This window comes from Dendrobium catenatum, unplaced genomic scaffold (genome assembly GCF_001605985.2).
Source record: "Dendrobium catenatum unplaced genomic scaffold, ASM160598v2 fragScaff_scaffold_1172, whole genome shotgun sequence".
Classification (NCBI taxonomy): Eukaryota; Viridiplantae; Streptophyta; class Magnoliopsida; order Asparagales; family Orchidaceae; genus Dendrobium; species Dendrobium catenatum.
This window is the reverse complement of record NW_021319634.1, coordinates 641,664-653,482: the sequence shown is the minus strand read 5'-3', so window position 1 is coordinate 653,482 and position 11,819 is coordinate 641,664. Positions and strand designations below refer to the sequence as shown.

At 33.7% G+C, this 11,819-nt stretch overlaps 1 protein-coding gene across 1 annotated transcript in view; it reads left to right on the top strand.

Annotated features, from left to right (window-relative positions):
- Positions 1-10,965, top strand: part of LOC110097172 (tryptophan aminotransferase-related protein 2-like) — a 42,160-nt gene extending 31,195 nt beyond the window's left edge. Inside the window, exons 3-4 of the mRNA XM_020823422.2 lie at positions 9,732-10,311; positions 10,775-10,965. Coding sequence (XP_020679081.1) covers positions 9,732-10,311; positions 10,775-10,965 — 771 coding nt within the window. The remainder of the gene's footprint in view (positions 1-9,731; positions 10,312-10,774) is intronic.
- Positions 10,966-11,819: the final 854 nt, after the last annotated feature.

The following is an 11,819-nucleotide window of genomic DNA, read 5'->3' as shown; positions in this document are numbered from 1 at the left end:
GTAATAATAATAATAATAATAATAATAATAATAATAATAAAGAATGATAATAATAATAATATTTTTAAAATAATAATATCACTGTTTTCAAAATAATTTAAAATATATATACTATTTTAATGTAATTTTAGTTTCAAATTAAAGAGGATAAACATCAGAGTGATTCAATATATTATACATATTTTTTAGGTTTAAAAATAATTTTAAATTAATTTTTAAAAAATTAATTTAAAAAAAAAGCTTAAAAAAACTAATTAAAAACTTTTAATCTAACGACACGCCATGTGGTGGGCCCTGATTGGCCCCATAGAACTGCAGGCAATTATTAGTGGCAACACGATGATTACGCCGCCAACCAATGATTGCGATAATCATGCTGTAATCACGAGCCACTTATCCACGTCGGCATGCATTCCCTGTCGTCTGATCGTCCACGGTTTGAAACCGAGGGTCATGACCTCGCTGGACAGTTCATGGAATAGCGGGATCTAGATCCTTAATTGATCTTGACCATTGAACGGCTAGATCACGGTCGTTGATTGCGGGATCAACGGCCAGGATTTCTTCCCAGCGAGCGGGAGCAAGACCCGAGACCTAGAAATATTTTCTTCCTTAGTCTCTCAATTGGATGAATGAAACTAAATGAAAATGAAAGCACATAATGTACAAGTGAAGAGCATTAATGGGGAGGAAAATTGTGTTCTAAAATATGATGTGTAAGAAGTTATTTAAACCTAAGTGTCCTAGGCTTGGGTTTAGGTTTTCACCTTGGTTTTTGGACGGTTTCACCTATATGTAGGCTTGTTGCACTTCTAGATTGTCCACGCTCCTAGTTGTAAAAGAAATTGCATTTCAAAACCTGATGGATCGATGGGAAATCATCCTGGAAAGCAAATCTCCTCGGGTCGCCAAAAACTCACCGCCGATGAGGTATTGCCGTTGGATTTTGGTTGGGAAAGATGGGAGGAGTTGAGGAGAGCTCTCATATGAAGTCTCAGGGCTTGAGGAGGTTTAGGGAGAGAGAAATTGCAAAAAGGTCCATAAAATAACCTATTTTTTCTATTTATAGGTCCAAACCCTTAGATCCACGGCTAGGATTAGATCTAGGGTTAAATTTAGAGGGTGAAAGGGTGATTTGGACGGGAATTGAGCTTGGAGAAATAGGCGCAATTTGATCAAATTAGGTCAAATTTGACTAAGAGAGACTTGGGTTGACCAAGTCAAGGGTTGACTTGGTCAACCCAGTCAATTAGACACAAAGGATAGGGGGTTTGGGTCCAAAGAAGGGTTTGAATGCATTTAGAATTCATTTAGGCTCAACAGGGTCTAATGGGTCAACCCAGATTGACCTGGTCAACCAGGTTGACCCAAGGCATGCATTTGAGCTCAAGAGGCTTAGTCTGATCCATGGGACTCAAGGGAGGTGGGAGATTGAGCAAAGAAGATATGAAATTGATTTTAGATCAAATAGAAGGGGTTTGGGTTAATTTTGGTCAACCCTAGTTGACCCAGTGAACCAGGTTGACCCAGAACCTGAGTTTGGGCTCAGTAGACTTGGCTTGACTTCTTAAACCCATTGGGAAGGGTCTTAGGGTCTAGCCTTGTCAAATTTGACCAAGTCAACTCTTTGACCTAGGTCTGGGGGAAAAATAGCTCAACAGACATCATCTTGTGTGATTAGTTCAAAAACATACATAATGTCCAACACATCATTCTAATTATCCATAAGATATATATTGGATGATGAAGAAACATAATGTATCGTCTAAGATAATTCTTGAGTCATCCCGTATGATTAGTTTAACAATAGGGATTATCATCTAGCACATCATTCTAGTCATCCAGGAGATACACATGAACGATGAAGAATTTCAACTGCTCATCCATCATATCATTCTGGTCGTCCATGTGATCTAGGAGAAGACTAAGGTTTTTCTAACTGATCATCCAGGATGATCTTGTAATTTTCTAAGACAATATGATCAATTAATAAAAACTTTAATTGCTTTCCTTAATCACCTAACTAATTTAGGTATGATTGTAATGAACCATCCAAGATGATGTGGTATCATCCTGTGCAAATTCTAAAAATAATAAAATACCTAAAAGAGTTGGCGGTTTATTCTTTCTAATTTGAGCCTATCGTCTTGGACGATGTTAATATCATCTAGGATGATTTGTTTAATTCTACTATCTTAATACAGATGACCTAATTAGGGTTTCTATTTTTAACGAATCATTCAAGATGATTTTTGGATCGTCATGTACGATATGATCAAAACTAGAAAAATACTTAAGCCTATAGAATTTCTTCCACTAAGTGTGTGTGTGCAAGGTTTCTTAGCATCAAGATCCACATTATTACATTTAACTGAAGAAAAGGTAAAAACACTTGAATTACACTTACATTCTGACTCAGTCCTAATCTACCCAATCTTGAGCTATCTTGATTTATAATTGACCTTGTGGACCTGAAATATTAGTAGGCAGAAAAATAGTAGAGAAATAGAAATACCATAAATATTTGCTATCATCAAAATTATAATCCTTGAATCAGGTTTGCAACAGGAGTTATAGCCATTTGTTTCTTAATCTGCCAAGAGATCAAGTTACTACCAAGATAGGCATAGTAACCAATTGTTATTTTATGATCTATAAAATCTCCTACCCAATCAAAATAAAAAAATGCAAACAATTTAAGAGGGCTCAAATGTATGAACATTCCCAATGATAGTGCCCTTTTAATATATTAAGGAAGCCTTTTGAGCAGACAAAACTGAGCATTTAATGGTTATTTCATAAACTGGCACAATTAATTTACTATATATAAAATATTAGGCAGAATGTTAGTAAAATATTGTAAGGACCCTACAAGATGTTTGTAAAATTCTGGGTTGTTATATGGTTCTAGGCTATCGACTACTGAAATGATTTTATGTGCTATTGGTGTAGCAAGTGGTTTGTAGTCATGCATACTAGTTTGATTAAGGATAGCTGAAGCATATGTTTCTTGATTTAAGTGTAAACCATATGAAGTTGAAAAAACATGAACACCAAGGAAATGATGAATTGAGCCCAAATTTTTTAACTTAAAATTATTTTGAAGATCCATTATTAAATGTTTAATGAGTTGGTCATCATTGCCAGTTAACAGAATATCATCAACATGGCTCAAAATATGAAGAGTAGTAGTACTACTTTGATAGATAATCAAGGATGGATTAGGAGTAATTGTCTTAAAATGAAAATTAATCAAATGAGTGGAAAAAGTAGCAAATCATTACCTTGGAGTTTGTTAAGCCATAAATGGACTTCTTGAAAAGACATAGAAAGTGTGGATGCATTAGATCAAGAAAACTAGGTGGCTAAGACATATAGACTGTATCTTTAAGATCACAATGTAAAAAGGCATTAGATACATCTAATTGTAGAATTGTTTACTTGTAGTTAACCACAATAGTGAGAAGAATGTATAGTATGAAACTTAGTTGCTAGACTAAAGGTATCTATGTAGTCCAAACCATATTATTATTTAAATCCTTGATCAACCTATCGAGCTTTCTGTCTTGTAATGGATCCATTTGCATTATATTTTATTTTGAAAATCCACTTGCAACCCAAAGGTGATGGTGGCATTAGTGTCAAGTACCTTAGGCTTGAAGAGCATCAAATTCTATAGACATAGTATGACGCCAAACAAGTTGCTTGGTTGCTTGAGAGTAGCAAGTAGGATCAGCAGTATCAAGAGTATGAGACATGCTAATAATAATTTTTAGTTTTAAATGACCATTTTGAAATGGGTGAGCATATGATGGAGTTTAGTAGGTGGTGAAGGAGAATGGTGTGATATTGGAGAAATTTGATTGAATTGCAGTTGGAGAGGTGCCATTTGAAGAAGATATATGCTATGAGTGAGAAAAACAGGTAAAGAGTTGGGAAAGAGGAGAGTGGATGGAGGATGGAGCATCTTTCCATGGAGACGTAAGTAGGACTAAGGTTAATTAATGGTGGCTTTTATTATTGAGGTGGTGGAGATGGTGAAGAGTTTTTGTTGGGTGAAAGGAAAGATATATTCAATGAATTGAACATGTCTAGAAAATTATGGTTTTATGAGTTTGAAGATTGTAGCATTTATAACCTTTAGAAGTTGAAGCATAGCTAAAGAAAATAGAATGAGATGATTTTGGGTCAAATTTATGGTTAGAAAGATGTGGTGTCCATGGATAACATGAGCAACCAAATCTTTTTAAATGAGTTTAGTTAGGAAATTTCCTATAAATCAATGGATATGAAGATGTTTTAGGGGTATGTGACATAGGAAAATGAATGAATAGATAAATGGTGGTGAGTAAAGTATCATCCCAAAATTGAGAAGGTATTTTGGCATCAAAAATTAAGTTCCTTAATGTTTTAATAATATCCCACGATCAAAACCTGGCCCTGATAAAAGAGTAGCTTCCATGTGCATACATCTTTTCGAGTTGGTTGCATTTTCTTAAAAAAAATAATAATGTTTTAATAATATGACTTTATTTTCTCATTGCAACACCATTTTATTCAGGTATATAGGGACAAGTTAGTTAATGAAGGATGCCTACGTTTTGGAGAGTAGCTTAAAAATTGGAGTTAATAAATTCACTACCATTATTAGATAAATTTTTTTTAATAGGCTTATTGAATTATTTTCAACTAAAACTTTAAACAGTATGAATTTAAAAATAGCTTCAAATTTAAGTTTAATTGGAAATATCCAACTATAATGAGATCATCCATAAAAATGAATATAATACTTAAATCCTTAGATAGAAAAAATAGGGGAAGGACCATATACATCGGTATGTATCAATTCTAAATGTTTTTTTTTTTGCTACAATTTGAAGAACACAAAAAGATACTTTGTGATTATTTTATAGAGCACAAGCGGTATAATGGAACTTAGCAGAAGAAACTCTAAAATCTTGAAGAAGATTAGCTTGTGTATAAGAAGATGGATGACACAACAAATGAAGCCAAAAAGTACCGTGCAAGTCAATAGAGGTGGATGAGGCTATTTGTGGAGCTTGAAGTGTATAAAGTCCTCAATGAGAGGGACCTTGGAGAAGAGTTTGATTGTTCATCGAATCCTTGATAGAATAAACCAAATTTATCAAATATAATCAAGCAAGGATTACCATGAACTAATTTATTTACTGAAATAAGGTTGTGTGAGAGAGTAGGAACATGTGGGTTTTATATGAAGCTTACGATGTGGAGTTGGAAGAATTTCTTGACCAGATTGTGTTATTGGTACAAAGTCTCCATTTCCAAATTGAACCTACTGAGAATAGGGATATGGTTGTGGTTATTACAGATGATTTATGTCTAGCATGAAATGCGAAAATGCTCATGAGTCGAGAATCCAATCTAAGGTATCCATAGTTGAACTAGCAATCAAAGTAGATGAAGAAGTCAAATGATATTGCAAATTTGTTTTTTTCCAACACTTAAACACATAATTACTTTATTTTTTTATAATTTTGGCATTAAATGTAGATTGAATTATTTCTTCCAATATATAGTCCAACATTTTGTATATATAGGAATTGTAGGTGAAGCAGCAAATTGGGAGAATCCTTAGTTGGGTGAAAATTATGAGTGGCCACTTCCACGAACAATAGTGAGAGCTAAATGTGGGTCAGGATATGTGAGGTAAAAGCCATCATGAGCAAATTCAGTTGCAATGTTGAGTTCTTTGCTACAAAAACTGCATAAAAGTTATCGAGATTGATTAGCTAAAGGTTTGTACAAATTGCAGTCTTGAAGGATTGATACAATGAAGGTAATCCATTCAAAATATACAAGATTACATCCTCAGGATCCAGTGGAGTACTAGAAGTAGCTATGGTATTCCTTTTTCTATTGATATCAAAAATATATTAAAGCATAATTTTGTCCTTCATGGATATATGGTGTAATTCATTCTTCAACTGAAGCAAATGAGACCTATTAGTGGATTGAAGTCTCCTTTCGATTGTTTGCCATATTTTGGTGCATGAGTCCAATTTAGAATGTAGGGTAAGAGATTTGGAATTGCTGAATAAAGGACTACTACAAAGTCTTCATCCATAAGAATCCAAGTTTGGTAATGAGGATTGGGAGAAATTTCATCGAACTGATTAATGATTTGTTTCATTAATTTTGGCATAAACTCGTCTAGGTATTTATCGAAGCTATTTATGGTGAAGAACTTCAACACTTGTGACTTAATTCCAAAGGGGATAATATTACTCATTTTTATAAGGGATTGGGAAGAAAGGAGAGACGGGCTAGTAAAAGAATCAGCACTAATTTTGGTTAGGGCTAAAGGCAATCAACACAAAAACTCAGAAATAAGGGATGAAGAAAACTGAATTATGCAATTGGAACTTGGTCACTTTAATACCATGACAACCTATAGCTTCTTATGGTAAAGGAAGATTATAACACATGGAAATGAATAGGAAGGTAAATTATAGATGCAAGAAATAATTTCATTAACCTTACCACATTTCTACTATTTATAACATATTTAGCAAGACTAAGTAATATATTCAACGATAAGATGTAAGTCATTTACACTTCAAAGGTGTAGATTTAATCTGTAAAAGTGCTCCTGCAAAATAAAGATATTTACTAAAAGTAATGCAATAGGCTATTGTTTCAGTGCATAGGCAACTACATATCACTTCTGCTTACCAATCTATAGAAAATATTACATTAAATGTTGGTGTAAAAGCCATAGTATAAAAATATAATAAAGCCCTTCTATAAAAGAGGTATACACTAATTAGATTTTTAAGTATATTAGGTGTGATAAAACTTCCCATGTAAGGAGAAAACCATCCCAAAAGTAATTGACCAATTATTATGATTAACCAAAATTTTGCTTTAAATCGACATTTGATACTATGTTGACATATTGATAATTGAGTTCTTTATTTGAGCATTTATTGATAGCTCAAGAAGTGTTTCGCAAATTCATATTTTCTAAATAATCCAAAGTTTTTTGTTTCTTTCAAAATAGATATGGAGCAAGTCTATGATAGTATCAATTGGACCACTCTGAAGCATGTTTTAAATTACTTTGGATTTTCTTTGAAGTTTTCAAGGCTTATAATGCAATGTGTTAAAGATCCCAGGTTCTCAATTTAGATCATTGGTAATTTGTCTAACTAGATTAAAGCTAGTAGTGGGTTTCGGCAAGGATGTCCCCTATCCATGTTCTTACTTATTTTATGATCTCAATTGTTATCAAATGCTTTGATTCAAAAAGGTGATGAGATTGGCATTAAAGTTTGTCCAAATGCTCTGAAGATCTCTCATTTTCTTTATGAAGATGATATATTGATTTTTGCTAAAGTTAATACCAAGGTAGTGAAGAAGATAAGGAATTGAATACTTTGTTGGACTTTTGTAGTTGGTTGGGCCAAAAGTTAAAATACTAAAAATCTGTCATGGTTTTTGGGAAAGCTGTGAAAAGGAATAGGAGAAAATTATATCTTGTTTGGTATGGGTTTAAAACTTTTAAAGAGATGAACTATTTGGGTGTGAAGATTTCTTTGAGGATGTTAGTGGGTGATATTTTTAGTATATTCTTGATAAATCTATTGGGAAACATAATGCTTGTGGGAACAAATTTTTTTCATTAGCTTGAAGATTTACTCTCTTAAAATAAATTATTCTCTCGCTTCTTATTTTTCATTGTACTCACTCTTTTATTCCTAAAGGAGTGCTGGCTGAAATTGATAAGATGTGTAGAGATTTTATTTGGCATAAGAAGGATGGGATGAAGGGTCTGCACTATGTAAGTTGGGATGTGTTGTGTAGGCCGATCAAGCTGGGTGGCTGTGGGCTTCATTCTAGTGTAAGCAAGGTGGGGTCTTTAAAGGTGAAATTAGCATGAAAGTTCATTAATGAGACAGACTCTTTGTTGAATAAGACTCTAGAAGAGAGGTATGGGTCTTGTAGTTGGTATTCTAAAGTGAAGAATAGCTCGTCAGTTTCTTGGAAAATTAGTTCGAATGGTGCTAAAGCTCTTCATCCCATTGTTAGATGGAAAATTGTTGTAGGTGACTCTATTAATGTATTCAAGGATGTTTCGCTATTAGATATGTGTTTTAATAGATGGCCTACATTCGTTACAATCATAGCAAGAAATGATATGACTATGGATAAATTCATTGTGGATGGAGCATGGAATAAGGAGGAACTACATAAGTATTTTGGGGAGGAATTGATTATGTTGATTTGTCAAGCACAAGCTTCTCCAAAATTGGCTAAAGATTGAGTGGAACTTATAAATCAAAGCACGGGAAAATATATTTCTACTCTAGCATTCAAGTCCTCGGTGCATCATCCGATTGATAATCAGCATTGGAGAGGGATTAAGAAGGTAATCTTTGTCCACATGTTGTCGGCGAGAGATTCAATCACTGAATAATGTGGTGGATGTATCATAATGTGATTCCTACCTTCTAGTTCCTGGTGCATAGACGGTTAAGAGATGGTAATTCATGTCCTAGAGGGTGTATGTCGGCAAAAGACTATAAACATGTGGCATTTAAGTGCTTGAAACTGATTCAGGTAATTCAAAATTTGAGCACTTGGGACTTCTACATTTTGTCTTTTGATTCATTTCATGATTACTACATATTGATAGAGAGCCTTGCATCAAAGAATAGGTTTTTTGTTAGCCTTTATTGTTTTGCTGTCTATCTATGTTGAAAATCTAGGAGTAAAGGTGTGTATGCTGGCAACGAGGATAGTAATTTGATTATTGCGGCAAATTCTGTTAGTTTTACTTCATTCTCATCTTCGGTCAGATGTGGTATGTTAAAGTCGGATATCTGGGGTACTAATCAGCCGGATTGGTTGTTCAATAAATGTTGATACCCTCCTCCTCCCAACTGGATTAAAGTTAATGTAGAAGCTTCCTTACTACAGCCATATAAGGCTGAAGTTGGGGGTGTATTCCATGATCACAATGGAAGGTTTTTATTGGCATTTAGATTCAATGGTGTACATTGGGATGTATATCGGTTGGAGATGTTAGCTGTTCATTCCTTGGAATCGGTTATGAAAGAATGGATGTTGCGTTATAAAGGGATTATAATTGAAGGGGATAATGTTAATGTCATTAGGTTTCTTCAAGATAGTTTAAAGATGACGAATGGTAATAAGGCCGGCATCGGGATGGAAGAATTTGCCTTCCACTTAATGATTTTAATCACGACATTTTTAATTGTGTGTATCGGGAATGCAATAAGTTATCTGATGTTTGTGCTAACCTTGGTCTTAGTAATAATTTTATTTGGGATGATATTAGTATGAATAATATTTCTACTCATTCTTCCGCTGTTAAATGAGGAATGTGATTGTATTGGTAGCTTGTATTAGGCCTTTCTTTTTTAATGCTATTGCGCTATTGCATCTTTCAAAAAAAAAAAAAAAAAAAAAAAATTCCGGAAAAAAAAAAAAAAAAAAAAACCTTGTAATTGAGTTGGAGCATATGTATTTTGCCAATTCATCATAGCCAACCATTTTTAAGTGTTTAATAGCACAACATAATAAACAATATTGATAAGAAACAAATTAAATACCATTACATTAAAATACTTCATTTTAAGAATAATACATCAATAAAAACTCCAATAATTAAATTATATCAATCGAATGGTAAACTTATGCATCTCCATAATGAAAAACGTCTACAGGGTTATCCGGCAGCTACAGACGTCCTCCAATCCGCGCTCTACAAATGGACCGGTGACGCTAACTCCTTTGATCCTCATACAACAGACCCTTTTATCGAAGTCATCTGCTCGCCAAACAACCCCGACGGCCGCCTGAACACCTCCGTCTTCAAACAAATAACGAATAATATCCACGACCTCGCCTACTACTGGCCGCAATACACGCCGATCACAAACGCGGCTGATCACAATATAATGCTCTTCAGCGTCTCCAAGTGCACAGGCCATGCCGGGAGCCGGCTGGGCTGGGCGCTGGTGAAAGATAAGGAGGTGGCGAGGAGAATGGTCCAGTTCGTGGAACTTGGAACCATCGGCGTGTCGAAGGACTCTCAGCTTCGCGCGGCCACGATTTTGAGGGCGGTGGCGGATGGCTACGAAGAGGGCGGCGGTTACAAACTTTTCCATTTTGGAAGGAAGGTGATGACAGAACGGTGGAACCGGCTCCGACAAGTTGTCACGGCGAATGGCGCGTTCAGCTTGGTGGAGTACCCGCCCCCAGCTTATTGTGGCTTCATGGGAGAGGAGACCTCTCATTTGCCTGGTACGTCCTTAAATTTAGTTTTTTCTTTTTTATATGATTCAAATGTTTCAATATTATATAAATAAATATAAAGTTTTAAATTTTATGCATGTAAATGTATAAAAACTATGTGGTATATATGTGAATTTTTTATTATTTTTAATTTTAAATTGTTTTTAATATTTTAATTTTGGGTTAACTAATTATAAAAAATCGAGTTTAATATTTTAATGAATTATAGTTGAACCCCTCTCTCTCTCAAAATCAAACATCTTAATAAGAAACGATTTACAATAATGAGGTGATATATATTTGGACATAAATATATTAAGAATGTTTCATTTGGAATAATTTTTTTAATGCTTTCTAACATGATTTTTTTGTAAAATTTTTTTAAATTAAAAATTTTTATTTTAAAAAATAATTTTAAAAAATAGTAAGAAAGCCACACCACGGTGATTTAAATTCTATCTTTTGCCTTCAGCTTTCGCATGGCTGAAGTACGAAGGAAATCTTGACATTGAGGACACCGCGAACTTCCTGAGGACAGAACACAGCATGTTGACTCGGAGCGGGAAGCATTTTGGGACGGACAGCAAGTATGTGAGGATCAGCTTGCTGGAACGTGAGGAGACGTTCAATATCTTCATTGACCGGATGTCTTCAATCTTCTAATTATTATTTTGCTATTCACTGAAATAAATTCCGATTGTTTGAGTTTTATTTGAATCTATATATTAATATTTTTTTTTAATAAATCTATTAATATATAAGTAAACAATTATTACCACTTTTCTGGTATTTCTAAGATTTTAATTTATTTATTTGATAAAATTTTAATTTAATTAACTATGAATAGTGATATAAAATATATATCTTATAGTCTTTTTCTAAGAAAAAGTAAATTACTATTCAGTTTCTTTAGAATTGTTAAATCATAGAGTAAGCTCGAAACAGCATGAGAAATAATAGACATGATCCAACATGTTGCATTGACTTCCTATAAATTTTGATTGCCCAAATGAAGCCCCTAAATGAGCCCAAATGATTAAATTAGATAAAAACAGCATGATCCTGGTTGCAGTGGATATGGATAGCAAACCTGTATGTCCTTCAAATACATATATAAACTTTTATTTGGGATGGTTTTCTTACTATTTTGTAGAATTGATGTAGAGAACATAATATTTTAAAACTATTATAGAGAGCAGTTTCCCAACATAAAATTTTTTTGAAGAAGCAAAAAAGATGAGGTCAAATAAAAAAATTGTTGTAATCAGAGAGCACGTCCTTGTGTTTTGATAAAGACAAATATTATTGGATGTTTATTTATTTTCTCCTGCTTTATGCATTGTATATATTTTTCATATGCACTACTAACATTTCATGTTAAACATACACAAAGCACCATTAAAAGAATCAAAGCTCAAGAAAGTGTGTGCAAGTCAATTTATCTCAAAGAGCTTGTAATTTTTATATTTTTTTAGTCAATATTTGTAATAGGTGTATGATGGGTTAGTAACCGTGCG